At 39.7% G+C, this 24,308-nt stretch overlaps 1 protein-coding gene across 3 annotated transcripts in view; it reads left to right on the top strand.

The window, feature by feature from the left end:
* The window catches only part of CDK19 (cyclin dependent kinase 19), a 1,741,514-nt gene that overhangs the window by 1,630,692 nt on the left and 86,514 nt on the right, over positions 1 to 24,308 (top strand). For 2 of the 3 annotated variants that reach the window (XM_044066628.1, XM_044066639.1), the window contains one exon: positions 14,837 to 15,401. The exons of the other annotated variant lie outside the window; for it this stretch is intronic. In XM_044066628.1, the coding sequence (XP_043922563.1) occupies positions 14,837 to 14,908 (72 nt within the window). In that variant the 3' untranslated portion in view covers positions 14,909 to 15,401. Of the gene's footprint in view, positions 1 to 14,836; positions 15,402 to 24,308 lie in introns of those variants that run through there. 3 annotated transcript variants of the gene reach the window in all.

The following is a 24,308-nucleotide window of genomic DNA, read 5'->3' as shown; positions in this document are numbered from 1 at the left end:
GACTCCGCACAGAACGCACCATAGCTGAGAATCGAACCAGAGAACCTCTTGCCACTGCACCGGCTATCTAGTCTATATAACAGTGTTTTCCCCTTTTCAAATACAGTTTTAATAACTGAACTCGCAGGCTCCTCGGCCCCCATTCCTACTACAGATACTGACGCCACTCCTGGCGGGGAAACTCAGAATTTAGACAGGCCTGCCATTTCTCAAGGGGTCTTCAGGCCTTCCTCCTCCTCTATTAAGGCCTTCACTAAATCTAAAACAGCCATGAAAACCAAAAAACAGGTTCCTCAGACACCCTCTCAAGGCTCCATCCCTAAAAAACAGATGCTTAAAATGGCTGAGGATTTGATTACTCTTATCAGGGGTTTTCATCCCCCCTCCGACAAAAGGCCCAGATTAGAGGAAGACTACCCTTCCTCAGATCAAGCTTCTATTACTTCAGAACTATCTGAGGACCAGGATTGTGCCTATTCTCCATTCGAAGACACTGATGCAGAGGAGTCTATTCCCGCGATCTCCCCCCCCTGAGGACTTCTCTTTTGGGGAAACCCTGCATACATTGAGGGAACACTTTCACTGGGAAGGCCAAGATTACTCAGATTCCAAGAAAAGGCTCAGGGAATTTCTTCTGCTCCCCCAGCGTAGGCCTCTGGCTATCCCTCCTGTTTTAGATATATTGGATGATGTGTACACAGAAGCCAGCCTTAATCCTGATTCTTTGCCTCCAGCTCCTGTTAAACCAGACAGGTATTACCGGGTTCCTGATTCTCACCAGTTCCTATATAAAAGCCATACTGGTGACCCAAAAATATTTCACAGGGTCCCAAGGGAATTAAGGCCTCTACTGCTAAAAGCCCATTACCTTCAGGGAGAGATTCCCGATCTTTAGAAAGGTGGGGGAGAAAGGTGTACACCTCGGCCACTTTAACCATGAGGGCATTAAACTGTCAGTTCCATATGTTAAAGTATCAACAGTTTTTGATATTTCAGCTGAAGAGCAAAATGACACAACCAGAACAACCAGATTTAAGAGAGTTGCAGGATTTGTTGCATGGTGCAGAGCAAGTGGGTAAACATACCTTGCAGTGTGGTTTTGATGCTTTAGAGGCCTCATGTAGAGCTGCTGTTACGGGGTCTGTTATACGTAGGCATGCTTGGCTCAAAGAGCAAACCTTACCAGATCATGTCAAAGCTAAATTATTAGATGCACCTCTTCAAAAAGATGTATTGTTTGGTGTTAAAGCAGAGGAGGTGCTAAAGAAAATGGAGGAAAAAGCGAAATCGGTGCAAACAGTGAAAGATTTCCTGCAGGTACAGCCTCCACGTTTCAGCAGAAACTGGCCTTCAAAAAATTGGTCCTTTCCAGCCACGGACAGACCTCAAAGAGGCAGATACAGGCGTCCAAGGGGTAGAGGGCAACCTCAAGGATCTTTCAGAGCCAGACAGTGGCAAGCACCAACCCCAAGAGGTGGAGAAGATAGATCACAGTCTTTTAGAAAACAGACACAATGACTTCCCCCTACAACCTGCCAAGCAAAGCTTTAATGGCAGCACCTTTGGGCGGAAAACTGACATTATTCTCAAAAAATTGGCATATTGTTACAAAAGACAAATGGATTCTGGACATTATAGACAGAGGCTACAGGTTCCACTTTCACACCCTTCCAAAAATGAGAGGCATGCCAAACCTGCCACAAAATCAAAGGGCAGAGGCACAAAAACAAATTTCAGCTCTCATGGACATGAAAGCAATTCAAGAGGTGCCTGCAAAAGAACAAGGTCAAGGGTTTTATTCCAGACTATTCCTGGTACCAAGAAAAGACAAAGATTGGAGACCTATCTTAGACCTTTCCATCCTAAACACATATCTACAGGTGCCAAAATTCAAGATGCTCACATTACAGCAACTTTTTCCCATGCTGGGCAAGGAGTCTTTGCTGGTAACATTGGACCTCAAGGAGGCATACCTGCATGTCCCTATCAGACAAGATTGCAGTAGATACCTCAGATTTCTTGCAGGTTCAACCCATTACCAATTCTCTGCATTGCCCTTTGGCTTATCTACTGTGCCCAGAATGTTTACGAAATGCCTGGCATCAGTAATCGCCTTCTGCAGACTACAAGGGATACAAATCTACCCATATCTGGACGACTGCCTGATCCAAGCGGACAGCAAGGACATACTACTGCAGCACCTGGCGTTTGTAATAAAACTGTTGAACTTCCTGGGATACACAGTCAACAAAAAGAAATCAAAACTAATACCCTCTCAACAAATTATTTTCCTGGGTGCCGACTTGGATACAACCACCCAGATGGCCTACCTCACGCCAGACAAGCAAGGGCAACTGTCTCAATACTTCAGAAAAATGGCAACTTATACTGCAAGGAAAGTCCTGCAGGCTCTGGGATTCATGGCATCTTGCATCTTACTTATCCCATGTGCAAAGCTGCATATGAGGAAACTTCAATGGTACCTAAAAAACTTATGGTCTCAACACAGCCACAGTTTGGAAGCAGTTATACCACTCATTCCATGCCTTCAAAAGGAATTTATGTGGTGGGCTCAAGCTTGCCAAAGAAACACAGGTCTTCCTTTCACTGTACCTCAAGCAACTCAAATCATCACAACAGACGCCTCAGACTACGCCTGGGGAGCACACATGACAAATCAGTGCTTTCAGGGAAAATGGGCACGAAAAGAGAAGCTCCTTCACATCAACCAAAAGGAAATGCTAGCCGTGCAAAAGGCTATTATGACCTTCAAAGACCTACTGCATCCAGGCCAGCTATTGATAAGGACAGACAACACAGTGATGTGGTACATAAACAAACAGGGGGGAACTAATTCATACCCCCTGTGCAGGCAAGCCATGACCCTATGGAACACAGCGCTGGAATTGAAAATTCAACTACAGGCACAATTCCTGCCAGGGAAGGAAAACACACTGGCAGACAACCTAAGCAGAAATATGACAGATCCACACGAATGGAAGTTGCATCCTCAAATTTTCACAAAGATAACTCGGGCATGGGGACAGCCAGACATAGATCTCGTTGCTTCCCACAGAAATTGCCAGTTGAAAAAATTTTGTTCAAGGACCTATCATCCACAGGCCTGGAAAGTGGATGCACTTTCCTTCAATTGGGCAACATTGACAGTCTATGCCTTCCCGCCTCTTCCTCTGCTGCCCAAAGTTCTATTAAAAGCCAGAACAGAGAGGCCGAAAATTATTCTCATTGCTCCAGACTGGCCAAGGCAACACTGGTATCCGCTCCTGAAGAGCCTGACACATTCCCCACCATGGATCCTACCTGTAGTCCCTCTTCTGTTGTCCCAGCACAACTGCAAAACTCTTCACAGCCATCTCAAAACTCTAAATCTAGCTGCATGGAGAATTACTTGATTTCCCAACAGTTTCTCCTCTCCAAGGAGGTGCAGGATGTCATCTTGGAGGCCAGAAGACCTTCTACTAGAAAGGCCTACTCCGCCAAATGGAAACGATTTTGTGCCTGGAATCAAAAGAAGGGACAGAATCCTTGGGTAATGAATATACCTCAAATTTTACAGTACCTAGCTGAGATGTTAAACAATGGACTTTCCTTCTCCTCCATCAAGATCCACGCTTCAGCCATTTCTGCACAATACAACACAGATCCTCCTTTATTCTCCCATCCTCTCTTAAGGCAGTTCCTCAGAGGGGCAAAGAATATAAAACCCCCAAGGAAACTACCAGTCCCTGCTTGGGACCTCAACTTCATATTGGAAAAGCTGACCCTTCCTCCCTTCGAGCCAGCTTCTTCATCAGAGTTACAGTACTTGTCATGGAAAACAGCCTTTCTTCTGGCTATCTCCTCAACTCGCAGGGTTTCGGAGCTACAGGCCCTCATGGCTGTGCAACCATTCATCGTTTTCCATCAGGACAGAGTTTCCTCACGAACCAACCCTACCTTTATGCCAAAGGTAATATCCAGTGTAGCTTTGAATCAGACTATCCACTTACCTACCTTTTATCCTAATCCACAAAACAAAGGGGAAAGACTACTACATTCCTTGGACATTCACAGACAACTTCGTTATTATTTGGACAGGACAAAGCCATTCAGGAAATCTGAGCAACTGTTTGTGTCCTATGCTGCAGGTGCTCAAGGAAAGGCTATTTCCAAACAGACAATTTCAAAATGGATAGCCCACTGCATACGCTTTTGTTACTCATTTCATGGAAAAACTGTGCCTGCATGCATCAGATCCCACTCCACCAGAGCCACAGCTATTTCTGCAGCCTTCCTCAGGGGGGTCCCTACCAAGGATATTTTGGAAGCAGCCACCTGGAGTTCAGTGCACACTTTCTCCAAGCACCATCACCTCCCACTATACTCTAAATCTAGAGCGGGCTTTGCCACAGCAGTCCTGCAGGGCATCCTGGCCCCTCCTAGTTCCACTTAGGGCCTACCACCCTTACTTAGCTTTGGTATTCTACCCATCTGTTATGACTGCAGGTGTATGCACGATGAACATAGTACAGTTTTGTACCTACCATAAATGTAGATGTTCGAGTGCTCATACAGCTGCAGTCCAGGTTTCCCTCCCTCCAACCCCTCTTAGGACAGGCCTTGGGACAAACCCTTTTCATATAACCTTTTGGGGTACTCTTTTATGGTGTATTTGCTTGCAACTACTGTTTTTGATTTATCAACATTGCATTTTTGCATAACATTATGTTTGCCTTCCTTCTGGGGGCACCTGACATCTGGGGCAAGAAAAACTGAAGAAAATGGCGTCGGCTGCCTCTTTTATACCCCTGCCGCACTGACGTCAGGGAGGAAGCGACGACAACCAATGCCGGACCTAGACTTTGGAATTCGGCCGACCGAGGACCCGCCTGACAGCAGGATAACCCATCTGTTATGACTGCAGCTGTATGAGCACTCGAACATCTACATTTATGGTAGGTACAAAACTGTACTTTTGTTTCTATAGAATCAAGTAGAATGTTGATTTTTTCCTTTGTTTTTGAAATATGTATAAACACAAGTTTTATTTCTAGTTTCTTTACATAAGCACTGTGCTTATCTGCAGATTTATATGTTTCACAAAATAAAGGTTTGTTGCTTTGTTGCTAAGAAGTGAAGCTATTTTTAATTTTAACAAGATGGTTTGTCGTTTTGGTACAAAGAATGTGAAGCTGTTTTTATTCGCCAAAGTGAAGAATTTTTGATCTCTGCAAGATATTTTAGTACTGCTTGGAGTTTAATTTACACATACTTCTTACTATTACTGCTTGGTGTTTTAGCTTAGCTCAAATAACTCAAAAGGCTATTCTTTCATATTTATTCTAGTTGTTTGATCTGAATAGTTGGACCATGTCCACTATCTGATGGTTTAATCTAACTAAACTTCAGGGTGCTCATAGTCCTTCATTTCTAATTTTAAAAAGAACTTACTCAAACAGCTCAAAGTGATAGAGCATGCAGACTGCACTACTTTGAGCTCCATCACCAACCTGCACCACCATTGTAGCTTGAACCGTTATGACATTGTAATCATCCTGCCTTCCTATTGACTCATAAGCCAACTAATGTGTCCATCGTTTAGTTTAGCCAGCCCTAAAATCAGTTAAGCTTATTAGCTATTGTTCCATGGTCAATAGTGTAGGATGGCAATGATTTATCAGAATTTCTCTTAATTTTTTTTAAATTTTTCTATTTCTGTGGTCATACTATGTATCTATTATCTTTCTCAATTAGTGAGATTACTATGTTGGCATACAGTGCTCAAAAGACAGTTGTTTTAAATGGGTATTGTAGAGTAGCTTTCCCTGAAATAATTCTCCTATTTTTGTCTGTCTGCAAGTGTAAAAAGGTTGAAAACCACTGCCTTAAAGTTATACCTAGTTGGATGGTACCTAAAGTTAGGCCAGTTTTATGAACCTTGTATAAATGTCAGAATTTCTGGATTTATTTGTACCCATATTTAAGTCAAGTCATGCACAACAAGCCTGTAGAGTGCTGAGAAGTAATTACCTGTAACACCTGACTTTGGACCATCCTGCTCTTAACTTTCTGAAGCACTACAGCATCTGGTAGTCCTAATCTGGGTCTCTGCTTAGCATTTGAAGTAGTTGGACTGAAAAGGCTTCCTTGCCTGACTCCTTGTCTAAAGTCATATGCAACTTCAGCAAAATGTTTACTGGTGTTAGCACCAGCTCTTGCGAGAATCAGGTTACAAGATGGGAATGTATGCATTTGTATAATGCCATTGCATGACTGACTGAAAGCAGAATACATTCTTCTAATGTAAGCTTTCAGCGACAATGTATTTTAATTATGTACATGGATATAAATATAGTTAAGTTTTAGACTGCAAAAAATTAAGTGGTTATTTAACAAAGCTGATGCAAATTAAACTGGAAAATTATGATAAAAGAATATTTGCAAAATTAAGGTATTGGTCGCCAGTTATGCAAATCATAAAATGAAAGAAAAATATTGAGTTTTACATGAGAAAGTAAAGCAAGCATTCAGTATTGAATTACACACTTTACAGATAAACATGGCTTGAAACTGGGCATAAAAGTAGCATTAGTTCAGTATATCTCAAGTCTGTTCCCAAGATTAATAAATTTGGTATACCCACTGTAAGGCTGAGCAGTAGGAACAGAGTCCAACCACTCCAAGATTCAAAGATGGGGCAGTGAGATAAATAACATGCTCCTTCAGTACAGCATGCTGGGAATGTAGAAGCATAAAAAAGTCTGTCATAGGGGCCACAGTTCAGAGAGTGGATTAGCATAGGAGGTGGGAGTCTGTGATTTGCCATCATCACCTCACAGCAGTGGTAGATAGCAGAAGCAATAGCTACATTCAACTTGTGTTGTACCATGAAGAGAAACACATGTTGGGTTTTGGAACTACATTTTATTTTGCTGTACTTGGTGGTCTCTGAGTTTTGTCCCTTATCTATAGATGCAGTAATATTCTATGTCCTTCCATATCATTGTTGCGGTATTCTTCATTGAAAGGAACTCCTGCTAAGGATAACCTAATGTCCAGCTGTTATGCCAAGGCTTTTCGATTTTATAAATAATGTACAACACGCACATGATCATGATTTATGTAGGGCATAAAGGTGACATATGGACACAAATACTAAGGATAACTTTGCCACTAGTCCAAACACCATTATTGAGCGTCGGTCTGAATGCTCGTCTGCTATGCTGGTTACTAAGCTGTCTTCAGATAAGTGCCCCATTGGGGTTTCTTTATTTTTTCCTCAATATTGTTGTTACTTGTGTTTATGTCATTCAGGAAGTGATAATGTCAGCGAGGGAGGCAAATTCCCCATAAAGACGTCATGATCAGTGTCATTTTTGCCTAGGTACTTCCCACAACGATACACAGTGCTTTATCTTTCAAGTATTTGTCTCTAAGACCCTCAGTAGTCATTTGTTTGCCCTCGCCATATACCTTTAGAACCAAAGTCTTAGGTGATTGGCTCAGAGTGCTATGGCAGAATCCTTCCATCCTGAGGGTCAGCCATCTTCTGAGAAGAAGGCCAGAAACTCTAGATCTGATCTGCTTGCTGTCCAGCCTCCACCTGATGAGTCTCTTGAAGCCAGTGAAAACACTAAAGAACTTCCAGTGCTTGCACCGGATTCCTCTGCCTCGACCTTGTCTGAGGCTGGCATGTATCTGAGTTCTTCCATGTCCTCTGAGGCTTTTCACGTCTGTTCTGGTCGTTGAAGGGGAACCATGGCTAATTATTTCTGAGGGGCCAAGGAGGGTTCCCCAAATCTTTGTCCAGAAAGAGATTCCTACTAAGCTCATTGAATCCCACCAAGGGGCTGAACTGCCAGGGGTTGTTAGTGCGGATGTCCCCCTTAGGGTAAAGCAAAAGACCAAACACATTACCCCTGTTCCTAAAGATCCCCACTGTTAATAGCAGGATTTTACTCAGGGTCGTTCAGTGCCTTGATGGCCTTAAAGCCTCCTCGGGTGTCAGTCTTTATTCCTCCCAGGTCTTCCACACCTGTTGAGGACAAGGAATCTGGATTCCTATGATGAGAATCTAGATTCTGAGAAGGAATCCCTCATATACTCCTCTCAGATTCCTTCTCCTGTAGATTATAGTCCAGAGGAAAAAGATTCTTTGAGCCCGGATTCCCCTTTGGAAGAATTATCTTTTGGAGATACTGTTGCTTGCATGATGGTGTACTTTTAAGTGATTGCTCCTAGGTCTGTGACATCCACAAGAGATACTATGAGCTTTTAGAGTCACCCAAGCCATCTCTAGTTCCTCCTGTTTTTACAGCACTTTTGGACACCACCCCTGCTGCCTCTGTAGCTCCTGACTCTCAGCCCTTGGCCCCTAAGATACCTGATAGATTTTTCAAGCTGCTTAAGACCTGCAAATTTTTGTTTAAATGTCCTTCTGCTGATCCTTGTATAGTTTCTGGCTCAACTGGTAAGCCTTCTGAACTTTTTCCTTCTTCAAAGCTCCTTCCTTCTAATAAGGATGGTTGAGTTATGGAGAGGTTAATTGAAAAGGTGTGTAATGGTGCCACTTTGACATTTTGCCTCATCTTCTGCTCGGCCAAGTCCCTTTTTCTCAATGCCTTTCTTTGTCTCTCCAAAATTGGCAACAGACCACCTCAGACTCCTAGGTGCTGTCTGTCATTTGTCAGGGGTAATTTCATGCTATGGAAATCTCTTCCACCTCCCACCCCCTTTTCAGGCATGCTGCAGCCTTCTCCAGACCAAATTCCCTCTATTTACAGAAGTTTTTAAGTCCCTTTTGGATCAGGACACCATTCAACCTGTTCCCCCCACCAAAGTGGGAAGAGGTTTTTTACTCCAGTATATTTTTAGTTCCTTTGGAGGAGGAAACTTGGAAGGCCATTTCTGGATCTCTGTCCTCAACAATTTTTTCAGGGCTCCTTCTTTCAAGATGCTGTCTTTTCAGAATGTTTCCTCATCTTCTTCCCCAAGCCTTCTTGATCTCTCTAGACCTCAAGCATGCCTATCTTCACATCCCTATTCACCCTCTGTTTAGGAAATTTTTGTTTATCTGTTTCTTTCTCATTTTCAGTTCTCTGTTTTGCCCTTTGGCCTTTCTGCTGCTCCAGGGGTATTCACTAAATGCCTCATTCCTGACATTGCCATTTGCAGGCTTTGGGAACTCTAGATATTCCCTTATCTAGACATGCTGCTTATTCGGGGTCTTTCTCTCAGCCATTTTCTACAAGTTCTTCACTTTGCCACTTGTCTTTTGCAAAGTCTGGGGTTCCCCATCAATTTGAAGAAGTTGGTGCTTGCACCTTCCCAAGATCATATTTTTCTCAGTTTCAGAATTCAGACCATTTCCATATTGGTCTCTCTTCATGCTCCCAGGATTTTGTCTCTGACAACCTTCTTCGAGTCTCCTCTTCCTCTCTCCTCTGTTATGGTAAGGAAATTTCATAGGATTCTGGGGTTTATGGCCTCCACCATTGTCATGTTTCCTCTTGCCAGTCTTCATATGAGGAAGCTTCAGTGGTGCCTCAAATCAGTGTGGCTTCAACATTGCCACTGCCTAGAGTTCCCTGCTCCATTGCTCCCTTGTCTTAAACTCGAGATCCAGTGTTTCATTTAGCAACTTTATCAGTCCAGAACTGCCCTTTCTTACTCCATTTCCTACCTGCAAACTGTTCATGGACACCTCAGACCTGAGGTGGGGCACTTCTTGTGTCCCTCTGAAAGTTTAGAGTCTCTGGCCTCTTCATCAGAGGTCAGACCATATCAACATAAGAGAAGAGGGCCCTGATTCTGGCTATACAGGCCTTCCATTCCCTTTTCTTCACTGCTCCCTGAAAATCTTCATGGACAGTACTACTGTAATATGGTATATCAATAAGCAGGGAGGTATGAGGTTTTATCTCTTTTCCGTAATGTCTGTTTTTGCCTGAAAACTGACTGTCAATTATCAGGTGACTCTTCAGGCAGTTTACAAGAGCACAACATAGTGGCAGACTGTCTAAGCATGTCCCGAACACAGGCTCATAAACGGGTACTTCACAGGTAGATATTTTTGTCTCCAAATAGTAGATAATAGATGGTAATCCAGGAACCAGACCAAGGTTGAAAAATATGAAAACTTTTATTCACACAAGGAATTAAGCACTTTCGTCATCAAAGACTTCATCAGAATCAACTTAAACAGCACATCCCCCGTCCATAAGTACCCCACCCTGTTGAATGTCACATGACCCTTACAATTCCAGTACTGAATGGCTCCTAAATTTTTAAAAACACATTGATAGATAAAAAATAAATACAAATAAAAACACACCCTAACAAAGTATAAACTAATTCATGGTAAACACACAATCAAATATATGCTACTGTACAAAGGCATAATACATAAAAAAATGCAAATTATGTCTTCTGTGTGGAAAAACATAAAGAAAAGACTGTATTTCAGCCCACTTATGATTTGAGTTTCAAGACACTAGAAATGGATAATTCCTCATTTAATCTTGGGGGGGGGGGGCAGTGGCATTCAATTTTATCTGCCACCATAACTCTCTTTCCTCAAGGCAATCTTCCCAGGGTTCCCCCCCCCTTGGATCTTTAAATACTTGTTCCAACACACAAAAAAAATGTTAATTTTCTTCATTACATGTTTTGCAAAAGCATTCTTGTTGTCACAGTTCTTAATGTCTGAAGTGTGCTTGTAAGTACGTTTTTTAAATTTCCTCTTAGTTTTTTCAATGTAGAAATGATTACATTTTTGACACCCAGCAAAATATATAACATCTATTGTGTTGCAGTTGTTATATGACTTATGACTTAGATTTAATGTGCATTGAATTCACGTAAATCTGATCCCCCACCAAAATTACTCTACATTGTTTGCAACACCCACATTTGAGTCCCAATTTTCTTGTTGCTACATCCACACTCACTATCCATGGTACCGTGTTCTAAGTATTTTGTGATTGTTTTCCCCCATTTATAAATCACCAAGGGTCATTCCCCTACTTTATTTTCCACTTCTTTAAACAGTGAATAAATCTGCCAGTTCTTTTCTAAAATTTTTCTAATGTGGTTAGCTTCATTGCAATACTCCATAATGAAGGCCCCTTTTGCAAACTGTTGTTTATACCCCCCTTGGCTACTTCAGATATAGAAGTAACTGAGGAATGTATTAAAGGGGCAAATTCCCCACTAAGTCTTCCTTCTATAGTTTTGTGGTATATTGCGGATACTGTTGTCTCTGGATACCGCCTTTTTAAAAACATTTCCTTCAGTTTCTCACATTCTTGTACAAATTTGTCATGGGTGGATACCATTCTGGCCACCTGAACATACTGGCCTTTCACAATGCCTAGTTTCTCATGATATGGATGTTGACTTTCAAAGTGCATTAAACTGTTGCTTGTAGGTATGTTTCCTATGAATGGTACTCACCCATTTGTTACCCACATAGTCTTTAGAAATGGAAACATCTAAATAGTTTGCTAGATTCAAATCATAAGAATGGGTAAATTTAAAAAAGGGGTAGTGGTGTTGAGATAAAGCATGAAACTGTGGATTTCTTCGCTAGACCTGTTCCAGAGAATAAAAATATTGTCCAGGAACCGGTATAATTTCCAAGGCTTTACTTTAAAATATTGAAAAAGAAAATACCTTTCTCACTGTAGTAATACAGTTTTGGCAAATATGGGGGCACATGATGCCCCCATAGCTACCCCCTTGACCTGTCTATAATAACCACCTTCCAAATACACAAAATTATATTTTAGAATGAGCTCCATGCAATATACCAAAGCATTTACAGTATTGTTGTCATAATCAGTGCATTCACACAAAAGTTGTGGAACCATTCTATACCCACGTCGTGGAGAATGACGTTGAAAAGTTCCACTACATCCACTGTTAAAAACATGCAATTTTTTGAAAACTCCAAATCTCTCATTTTCAATAAAAAATCCCACGAATCCTTGCATATGTGTTCAAAACCTTCCAGGCAATTTTTCAACATAATGTGAATATATTTGCCCAGGAGGTGGGTTTTTGATTTTCTGGCATTGACATTTGGTCTCATTGGTGGATCCCGTGTTGCTTTTATGAATCTTGGGCATTCCAAATATACAAGGCACCACAGGATGTAACAACTGTAAAAACCTATGTAATTCCGGTGTAATTTCCTCCATCAACCATGTCTTGTAAACAGAGAAGACATAATTTACATTTTTTATGTATTATGCCTTTGTACAGTAGCATATATTTGATTGTGTGTTTACCATGGATTAGTTTATACATCATTAGGGTGTGTTTTATTTGTATTTATTTTTTTATTTATGTGTGTTTTTAAAAATTTAGTAGCCATTCAATACTGGAATTGTAAGGGTCATGTGACATTCAACAGGGTGGAGTACTTAAGGACAGGGTGTGCTGTTTAAGTTGATTCTGATGAAGTCTTTGATGACGAAAGCGCTTAATTCCTGGTGTGAATGAAAGTTTTTGTTTTTCAACCTTGGTCTGGTTCCTGGATTACCATCTATTATCAGATGTTTTTGCCTCCCCACTGAATAAACAGCTTCTTGTATTCTGTTCAAGAGTACCAAGTCCTTTGACTTGGAAAGAGGATACCCTATCATTTCCATGGACAGGAATGTTTTTGTATGCCTTTCTTCCCCTTCCACTGCTTCTAAGAGTTCTGCACAGGATCAAGCAGGACTCTCCAAAAATCATGCTGGTAACTTTCTTTTGATCCAGACAGCACTGGTTCCCCCTTATTCATCTGGCTGGGGGTGTTCACCACAAGTCGCCTCACCAGGAAGATCTTACACAAGACTAAGGGATCTCTTATCCATCCTCACCTGTCCACTCTTCATATACACTGTGGTTGATAGGGTTTTAATCCCTTTTAGGCATCTCTTTTCTGAGGACGTACTTTGGGTTGTGCACTAAGCCAGGAAGCGCACTTCCAGAAAATTATATATGTCTAAACGGAAAACATTTTCTGTTTGGTGCCACTCTCACCATCAGGATCCCTTCTCAGTAGGGGTTCCTCTGGTTCTGTTTTATTTGTGTGATCAGCTCCATGCTGGTGTGGCAAATTCTTCAGTCAAAGCTTTACCTGTCAGTTATCTCTGCTTGTCTGCACCCAAACCCTCCTTTGACCTCTGTTTAAGATCAAGCAATTTCTGAAAGGTGTCCTTCATAGTAGGCCTCTGAGAAACCCTATTCTTCCCTCTTGGGATCTAAATTTTGTAGTTGGGAAATATTGACTCAGGCTCCATTTGAACCTGCTAGTTCAGCCTCCTTGCAGCTTTGTACTTGGGAGACTGTTCTCCTGTTAGCTCTTACTTCAGCCAAGAGTGTGTCTGAGCTTCAGGCTCTTAAGGCCATTCCTCCTTTTTTATTTTTTCACAGAGACATGGTGCCTCTTCATGCTAATCCTTTTGGTGGTTAATGGGTTGTCCCTTAATCAGGCTGTTCAGCTTCCTTTCCCATTTCCCTTCTCAGCAGTCTTCCAGTGAGAAGGTTCTCGATACCTTGGACTTGCATGGACAACTCTGGTGTTGTTTGGTTCAAATTTGTGAATAACCTTTGTTTTAACAACTTTTTTGTTTCATTTCATCCTAAGACGTTGGGTTTAGCTGTTTTCCAAGCAAATCATCTCCTCCTGGATCTTTTAAACCCATTTCCTTTCTTTATTCCTTTCATGGCAGATTTATTTCTTCATTAGTAAACACACGTTCTTTTAGGACATTTGCTTCTTCTTGTGTTTTTTTTTTCTTTTCAAGGTTTGAACACCTGTTCCATCCTTGAAGCTGCTACTTGGTCCTCTGTTCATACTTAATTAAAATTTGCAAATTGGATGTTGTTTCCAGGGCGAGGGCAGGTTTTGCCAAGGCTATTCTGCATGGGTTTGTAGAGGACTGTTCTGTGCCTTCCTCCTCCCAGTCATCATCTTAGCTCTTGTACTCTCCCTTCAGTGAAGAATACTGCAACAATAATATGGATGAACATAGTACAGTTGTATAAGATCTTATAAAGATATGTCATTCTCTTTTTACTGTTGCAGTATTCGGTCTCTCCCTCCTTTCACCCCCCGATGTAGCTCTTGCCCCTGTCTTTTATTATGCTCCTGGCAAGGGGGCTTTCATTTCCTTTCCCTTCTGAACTTTTTTCTTTTGGATGTATATGTTTCCATGTTGTTCTTGGAGGGTCTTTTGTCCTCCTTGGAGCAATTCAGTTCTGCGTATATGAGTCTGTACATTACCTTTATGACCTGTGCTTTGCACGTGAAGGTACGAGTGATGTACGATGCCAATAAAATCTAAAGTCTTTGCCTTGGTAGTATATCCCCTCCATGAAGAATACTGCAACATTGAAGTGAAGGACATCTGCTGTTATGGTAAGGTTTTACACAGCTGTACTGTCCTCCTGTAAGGGTCATTATATGGACATACTTGAGGAAATTTGAGTCAGCAGTGGCATATCCTTCAGCACTAGTCTACCGTTTTCTGTACATGATAGCATCCTGTTTTGTCCATGGGAACAGTATCATTTTTTTGGTGTTTTTGTTTATTTTGTTTGTTTGTTTAGCTGTAATGGCATAGTGCTACACAGCTTTTTAGTCACATCATTAATTAATGTCATTGTTTGAAAGACTTCTTGAAGGGACCACTGTTTTTGAGAATATCATCTTGTTTCATTGTTCCATATCATAAATCATCCCATTTCTTCTAACTGGGACCCCCTGTTCCTAAAGTGCATATGTTTGCCTTGTTTGATTGGATGAACTGTTTTGCTACTGATGAGTACTTTTCCTTTACAGCCCAGATGTTATTATGTACCAATGTGGCAAGAACGGGTCTGGTGCACTACACCTGCTTTGTCACCAGACTGAAGAACCAGAGGACCACCGAGATGAAATTAAATGAGACATCGCTGGTAAATTCCACATGCGTAGACCTTCACGTTGAACTCTGCAACTTCAAACGAGCAGTTCATGTTTCTACTTTTTCAACACCTAGAAGCATGAGATATTGTAATTATAAAATGTCTGGTAATCAGAATAACCAGATTTTTTTTTTTTTATATTTTGTGTGTACTATGTCCTTGGATTTCAACCATCATTCCACATTACTACAGAGTATTTTGTTTACATTTTCTTTAGAGACTGTTGACGGTTAATCTCAACCATGAAAGCCAATAGCGTCAGCTACTTTTTGTTGCATTTTCCTGCATTTAGTGCAATGGACTGTTAACAAAATAATTTAGGTTGGTAGCCTGACATGGATTGTGCATAAAAGCATACACTGGATTCTGTTTTAAGATGATGTTCTTTGTAATGTGTATTGTTTTGTGTTGATTGTTAAATAAATACCTGCAACCTTTAACATGTTTTTTTTGTTCGTATTTAAGTTTTGTTTTCAAGTACCTAAGCTTTTATGTTTTTTAGTAAAAAGTGTAACCTTTTTTTAAACCAAGGTTTTGCTGTCAGCAGTACTGTAGCTTTGTGTTAACATTAGTGTTCATTCCTGTTTAGTCAGTTAAAATCTTTATACAGTCATTGCATTTGAAGAAAACATTGTCAATGTACTTCTGTAATGCAGCTATTACTCTCTCTCTCTCTCTCCCATCACTAACTCACTTCTGCCTCACCCTCATTTGCAGACCTCTCATACATGATGTCTCATATATAGCCTGCATCTGGAATAAACCCACTCACCCCAGCCTGCTTTCCTGATTACCTGAAACAAAAAAGACTCCTCGGATGCTTTTTATCAAAAAGAACAAAAGACGCACTCTTAATGATTGCTCCTTTGCACAGTAAAGAAATTATCAGTACACCACTGATCTAGAGGGCCTCCCTTTTTCAACTCTTGGCTGCCTGATAAAAAAACCTAGGTACTATCCTTTCTTGCCTTGCTTCTAAATGTGTGTAGAAAGTTTTGAATTAAAATTAATGAGAGAAATTGTTTTTTTGTTGGCATGATGCTCCCAATGTTCCCTCCTGTTGAACGTAATTATAACTGCCTGTATTCACTGTTGTGCTGTTTCCTGTCCTCCTAAAGCATCTCTGAAATTTGCTTCATCTTCTGCAGGATTCCCCATACTACCACTTTGTAAAATTGTATCCTTTCCACAGATTGCCTTTGCTTCACTGACTTCTTTCTCAAGCATTACTCATAGCATCATGTCTAATTTTTCACTCTTGCTGTTCATGGTCAGGTTCCTCCTTGCCTGATCTAGTTTCTGACAGATCTTTGCAGACTTGTTCAAAATGTCATCTTCTTTTGGTGTCCGGTTCCCCAACCTCTTCTTATCTTTCATCACTCAGCCTTTCTTTCGTCTGTTCTCATATCTTGTCTTGCTAAGTTTTGCCTCCCACTCACCATTCACCTACCACGGTTCCAGCATACTCCTGATCTCTTCCTGTGCCTTGCTGGTTATTGGAGCCCATGTAAGTGTCTCCAGCCATTTCCACATCACTGGACCCTGCCTTGATCCTACATTATAGCTCTTTTCCCAGTCCATCCACCTAACCTTCTTGGATCTACTGCTCCTTGTCTTGCCCTACTGATCCATGATCCTTCCACTCCACTTTTTTCTAATGCCAGCCTGACAAGCTTGCCCCAATCATTTCTTTCCCTCGTGATTGTCTGCTATCTCATTCTTCACCATTCCTCCTGTCTGTTTCTATATTTTAGTGAAATCCACTCCTGTATCACCTGCAGCATTGATTGTTCATCCACCAGACACAAGTTTAGCATACTTGTTTGTCTGTAGGCATAATTTCTGGTACAAATATAGTCTCTACTACTTTTCCCACTAGGTATTGACTGGCCTCTCCCTATCCATACCACTTCTCAACTCCTCCTGGCACTCAGTTACAGCCTTATACTATTGCTCCCACACCATCCCTAGTATCATGCTAAAATCCCATGTGCAGTAGTGTTTGAAAAGACTACCCTGTATTCTTATCAGAGCTGTAGAAAGACTACAAAATTACACAGTGCTTCTCCCCTGTATCAAGATATGTCTACCATTTCCACTTTCTTTAACCTTTAGCATTGACCATGTCACTAATTATTCTCCATGAAAAAATGGGATTAGAGAATCGGTGAACCTCATTGGTTGCTAGATAGACAGCCCAGTAAAAAAAACAAAAAAAATCTGCCTACCATAACTGATGTCTTAGTGAAGTTCTCACCTGCTTTGCCATCTCTAACAGTGTCACTTAAAAAGCCATGGTGCACATTTAGTGGGCAGGGAAATGTGGAAAAGTGGCACAAATACCTGCAGCATTATTTAAAAGGACCTCATAACTCCTGTCCGCCACACTTACCGCTTATCTTAAAAAGCCATAGTTAAGTTGGGAGGGGACACTAAAATGGCACAAATAATTGAAGGAGCAGCACTTGCAAGGCTATGTGTGTGTGTATGTACGTGTATGTATGTACGTCTGTGTGTTTATGTATGTATATCTGTGTGTGTGTCTTGTAATAGTTTGCAGTGCATCTAACAACAACAACAACCTGAAATACATTGTTTTGGCTATTTGTGTAAATTTACTCATTCATTTGATCACAGTCAGATATGTGCTGTACACTGTCAGCAAGTGTATGTTGCACGTGCACAGGGCAGGAACGATCTTGTATGTTTTTCTGACAAGCATTGGCCCAAAATATATTACATTTGTTGCTGTTTTTCTTAATTCAGTTGATCACAGTAGACATCTTATTGTAAAGTGTCTGTAATTACTGTGCATGCATCTGTTTTTTTGTTTTTTGTTTTGTGTAACTCTGCGCTGCTGCATCTTTGTGTGTGCGTGCACCCATTTGAATTTTTGTATATGTATGAGACTGACTCACTGCCTCTGCATCTGTGTATGTGCATTTGTGCGTGTATATACATACCTTCCTCTCTCTCTGTCTGTATATGTGTAAAATGCGTCTGCCACCAAAAACTACATATTCAACACCAACTTTGAGTCATTAGGCAGAGGAAATGTTTTCCATCAAAAATATAAAAAGAAAATATATACTACATTAGCATATTTTTAAGCACAGTAAAGCTTGCCAGTGTGAGCATAAACTGTCCAGGGATGAGGAGACCCAGCTTCTGTACAGTCTATTTCCATGGGAGATGACAGCCTTGTTGGGCATTATTGTTTATTACCATAGTCTTCTTCCTTTGTACAATCTATTTCTACTCAGTTGAAGCCCTCTTTCCATAACTTTCCTTTATCACATATTCATCTACAGAAAATCTACTTCTGCATATCCCGTCATCTTTTGACTTATCACCTTTCTTTCCTTGATTGTACAATGTCCCCCCACATTCCATGCTACAGACCTAACCACCTCTGTCTGAAAATCCTGCCCTAACCGTTCGTCTTCATTATCTTTCTGCCTTCGATTCTTCTTACTGTCCGCACTCCAACAAGGCCCTCATTGTGGTGTATGCTCAGTGAGCTCTTATGCACCATGAATGCGGATGTCAGTACTTCTTTCTCACTCCAGTCTCCCCGGGGTCATCTCCACTGTTATGTGGATGAGATGCCAGCACCTGCACATTCCAGAAACTGTCTTACTCATCTGTCTTTCTGCCAGTCTTAGTACCCTCCTCTCTACGACTTCCAATACTTTCCCTGCTACCAGTCTGCCTCCCTGCCATTTTTGTCCTCCTTTGTCATCAAGATGTCCTGTGCATTATTCTTTATACATACACACTCACATCTATATCTATATCTATATCTATATATATATATATATATATATATGTGTGTGTGTGTGTGTGTATATATATATATATATATATATATATATATATATATATGCCTTTATATATATATATATATATATATATATATATATATATATATATATATATATATATATATATGTGTGTGTGTGTGTGTGTCTCTTCCCTCATGTAAATCTGCCTTTTGAATGAAGAATCTACCTTTCAACATAAATTGCTTGGATCATTGCAAGGCCAGTAGATGTGGTAAAACTTAACTCATCTGCTTAACCAGCCATTGTGTATGTATATATATATATATATATATATATATATATATATTTATATTTATATATGCACCCTCGGAGAAAAGAATTATGTTTTGCAACCTTGAGAGAGTTTTCTTCTTTTGCTTAGCAACCTACCATAGTTTTAGATGTTTTGAGGTCGATCATTTGAGAGTCTGTTGAATGAGACACAGCTGTTCATAGTTAACCCATTATTTCACCATTGCTGCACTAAGTACCAGCAAACAAATTGGTAAAATTCAGTCTTTTTAAAATTCAGAACGTCGTCATTCTGAGTTCAGAGGTATTGCAGTGTTAACAAATATTGATAGGTCTTCTGCCTTGACTCATAGCTAGCCATAAATAATGCCCTCATCCTTGTATACCAAATTTTAAAAAGTAAAAGATCCAACATTGTCAGTCTTTTTTTTTTTTCGTTTTCACTATTCACGTCTTCTGTTGGCAACCTTTATAATTACTTCAAGTACTGCTGCATTTCATTGTTTCGGCTTAATGACAACATAAGAGTAAGCTGAGGTTACATTTGCAATTCAGGCAGTAGAACAGTTTTTACTTTAAACTGTATGTGTAAAAGTCATCCTTGTGCTAGTAAAATATACACCTTCTAATGATTATTTAACACATTTTCACTTACTGAAGAGAAAAAAAGCAGAAGTATTAGGAAATATTGCGTGAGAAAGTAATTGCTTAAAAAATTAATTGTATTGTGCACTTGTGTTAAGGAAAAGCAAGCAATAAAATGCCTGTATCCACTTCTTCGCTTTTCTTTCTGCCCTTATTTTGTGTGCATTTTAAGAGACTGAATTATTTGCTGCAATAGCAGATACCTGGTGTTGCTAGTACAGTCAGGGCGCTGTCTCTGCCAAATTAATTAGTATTAATGGGCTGATTCAGAAAGATTCACTTCTATGGTGATATATATTACAGTGATTCCTGATAATTCATAAATATTAAAACCAGGAGACAGTAAGTGTCCAGTTATGTATTATGTCATTTTCACAGCTATTTGTGTAACGAGTTCTTAATTCAAAGGATATTTTTATCTTTACCTGCATTTGTGTGGTTAGTTCGTTAAGAAATCTTAAAGGTGTTAACTGCTGTACCAGCCTAGTGGTGGAAATAGAAGACTTATTTTGTTTTGCTGCACTTTAAAAATGCACCACAGTACCTGGTGCCAATAGCCCATAAATCTTCCTTGTAATCTGTTTTTCAAAAAAATAAACAGCATTTTTTTATTATGAAATCCCATTTTTATAAACATAGAAGCTACCTGTTGACATCCATGATGTGTAAAGCCTGTGAAACACAAATACACTAATGGCATCCTGCCATGATGTCACAAACATTACTTGACCATTGTTTGCCATGGTAATAAAAATGCAGTTTTATGGCAGAAATAATTGAAACGGTGCTGTTTAATTTTCAGTAAAGCAAAACACAATGAAGATTAAAACTGTCGGCATCATATGCCAAGATACATTACAGAAGTAAGTGTAATAAGCTCATAGGTTGGTACTAGGCTAACTGCCCTAGAGCCTATACAAGCCTAGCCATAACAATTCCCTGGCTATTTCTTTCCACAATATTTACTCAGATAAATAAAATAAAACAAAAAAATAATCTTGTGAAGCAAGCCCAGCAGCTGATTGTAAAAAAGTTTAGTTGTACGCCCAGCTACAAATTGCTTTTATGTTTTCCCCCAAGATATGCTTCTGTAAATGTAATTTGCTTTCTCCCAGTGGCTGCAGCATACCACTTTGCTACATTTTTTGGGTCTGTTAAAGATGTCAAGCATATGCCATTTGCCAGCTGTGAACTCTCTTTTTCGATACACAGCAGCGGTGGGTTGTACTTTGCCTATATTATCTGTGTTTGTTTTCCCATTTGTTCTATGTATCCTAGTACTACATAGAAATGTCTGACATTTCAAAATATATGGTATAATAGCCCTACTTAAAGTTTTAATAGCTATGATATTTGTTGACCCCAGTTTGCACTGCAGTTATGAATACTATTATGTCATACAGTTAGTTTGGTACTACTGTCACTGGTACATTACTCTTATTTGTTGGGTACCAGTGAGAGTGTACTGGGTATGCTTTGAATTCTTTTTGTATAGTATTATGTGAGGAATCATTTAAGAGCGTAGAATGTAATCATTGCTGCAGTGGCTAGAAATAAGAAATGAAAAATAATTTCTCTTAAGTCCTTATTCACTGAAATGGCTGTGAACATATAGTCTTCAAAAATGGAGTTGTACAGGCAAGCTGACAAACCCCGTAGAATAATTATTTTGCTTATTGTTAAAATGAACTTTAGTGAATTCTGTTTAGTTTTAATGCTTGTAAAAGCAAATGTTATAATACATTGCCTGGGCTGGTGCACCTACTTTATAAGGCAGTGGACAGGGTAAAACTGCCTTAACAGGTACAATTTCTACATCCAGGTTACATCACAAAAAGCATTATGCAAAATCACAGCAGGAAGCCCCAAAAGAGAACGCCAGCAGACTGTACTCAGTAAATATGAACGCAGTTTTATTTTTTATGAAAAAGCGTTTTCGCTACAAACAACAATGCAGCTTCTTCAGATAAAATACAAAAAAGAACTCCACAAATTTAAATACACACAACAGGAAATAGTAATTTTACGTTCCTGCTGTGATTTTTCATTTGTCTTTTACTCGTGTTCTGGTTTACAAAAAGCATTATGCAAGTATTATAAATCTATTCCTAACTGGAAATTTCTGAAAAAAGTCTGAAGTTTGTTAAAAGAATAATGCTTGCACTGAACCGTATAAATGCATTCTGAAGGGCAGAAAGTTCTATGCTGCATTAGCTGTATAGCATTTTCAGTCCCTGAAGCTTTTTTTTTTCTTACTGTAAAGAGCAGCATTAAACTATCTTTACACATTGTATTGCATCTGTTGTAAATAGGACTGTTTTTCTGTTCATGATATAGCTGTGACATGAAGCACTGTGATGTTTTGTAAAGCCAGTGCTTGCATGGCAGAGAATGTGAAACAGGATGGGCCTGCACCACCAGAGGAATCAGAGACAGCATCAGCAGTAAACACAAAGCATAGCAATTATTCGCAAGTTGTGCTGTGCTGACAGAGAATACAGAATGGGCTTTGGGCTAAATATTTCTGCCAGTGCTAGGTGGTCTCTGAGCTTTGCAATGTTTCTGTGAACAGTAGCATTTTATGCTTTCATTACTCAGTATGGAAACCAATTTAAGATTTGGACAGCCAGCCATGTAACCGTCTTATTGTGGCTTATTTTTATAGACAAGATAAATCACGTATTCCGTTCATAGACCACTACTTTATATCTATGTTCATTTATTTGACTCCCTCTTGACATTTTCTTCATTAATATTTTTAATGTGGCATTTTCCCTGTCTGTTATACTTAATTTCCATAAATGTTTTAATACCTTTTTTTCTTTTACAAATGTTGTACTTCACATTCTGTTTATTTTATAAGTGCGCTTATTGTCTGCTTTATGCCTAGGTTTTTGTAGGAAGCATTCTTTCAGCCATTCTCCAAACAAAGTAAAGTACTGTAGACTTTCATTTCTAATATATTTCTTCCACCCATCATTCAGTAGGAGAGAGAGAGAGATTTTACCTCCTGTTTTCATTACAATTTGCAGTGTTAGTGGAGCAACAGGTATTACACACTTGTCTTTGGTACTTGAAGATCAGAAGGATGTGGGCTCTATTCCCAATCCAGGCGATTGGATTGCTGACACTGCAGTGTAGCATTAAGGTGCTGCAGTCTTGAGTGTGTTCTTTGGATGAGATTTTAAACCCGGGTCCCATCTGCTTGAGTTGGTGGTAGCTCGGCTGCATGTAAAAGATCCTATGGCACCTAGAAGGAATGCCACCTTGGGTCATCCTGAAAAGAGGTCCCTAGCCTAGTGGAAACAACATATTCAACAAAAAGATAAGTAAATGTAATCCTTTTCCATCCATCCAGGCTCATGAGCTGCAGCTGACTGTAGTAGCAATCTGAACAGCCACTTCCATCAATGCAGACTATTAGGTATGGGGGTGGAGGTAGATTGCCAGGCCATTCTTCTGTATCACACGTGTATGTACACACAGCACCTGTGGGAGATTTAGACGTCAGTAAGTTATCAATTTTATGTCTGTACAATGGAGGAGAGCTCCCACATGAACACAAGGAACAAACTGGTGAATTCTCTCTTTGATGCAATATTGCTACCCACTGGGTCACCCATGCTCCTTTTACTTTCTTGTATTTTATCAGAATTGCGTCCCCCCCCCCCCCCTTCACTCCTGAGGTACCATTTACAATGGCTAAAAAATGTACTGAAAAAACAACTGGGCATACCATTTCCAATATCCTTCCTTTCCTATTGCTATACAGAATACCAAAACTAAACTCTTCAGTCATTTTTCCAGGTGTTCTTGAATTAAAAATAATACAAATGCCTAGGTATATTGTACTTGACAAAAAAAGCTTTTCATTACCTATTTTCAGAAGGCTTGACACATCTAGGCAGTCTTCTGCTGCTTCCATTTTCTGTAGCACTTTCACCCAGTCTCCCTTTCCTTTACTACTGATTCAGAGCTTGCACTCAAAGATTTGAAAGTATAACTCTTAACTCCTTTCTGTTTCTCTCTTTTTCAAAATCTTTTTTTTTCAAACCAAAGGGTAAAAATGTAACACACAAACAAACCTTTCAGTAAAAACTGCCAGAAATACCTAGCCAAGCTAGACTCTTCTCTGTCATTATTTGTGTGTGTATTTGTCATTCATTTACTCAGAAAGTCTGTCTAGGTCCACGGGGTGCCCATTTTCAGCACAGACCAAGGGAGAAAAGATCTAAGATATATCACAAAAAGCATTTTTCAAGTGTTGTACTTTACAAAATTATTGCAAAAAGCATTTTATATTACAAATTCATATAGGCATATTAAATGTAATGCAGTAATAAAACATTTTTATTTACAAATATACTGCAGCAAAAACATTTTCTATTTGAATAGTGAGTTTGAAATAAAGAAGATGGACAGGAGATGTTAAGGATGTGTATCAATCCATACGTAAACTCTGGGTATGCAGTAGAATATAAGTAAATATCAGAAATGTGGTAAAACGTCAGAAGTATTATTACACAGATATGAAAGGTCTGGAAGTAGTTCATATTTGAGAAGAGTTAGGTTATAGGGCAAAGTAGTTTATAAGAATGTCAGATAAGAATGAGAGTAGTGATGGAG

This window comes from Protopterus annectens, chromosome 1.part0, assembly GCF_019279795.1.
Source record: "Protopterus annectens isolate FY-2018-M chromosome 1.part0, PAN1.0, whole genome shotgun sequence".
In the NCBI taxonomy this organism is placed as follows: domain Eukaryota; kingdom Metazoa; phylum Chordata; order Ceratodontiformes; family Protopteridae; genus Protopterus; species Protopterus annectens.
Note: the sequence above shows the minus strand (reverse complement) of the source record. Positions and strands in the feature narration are given on the sequence as shown.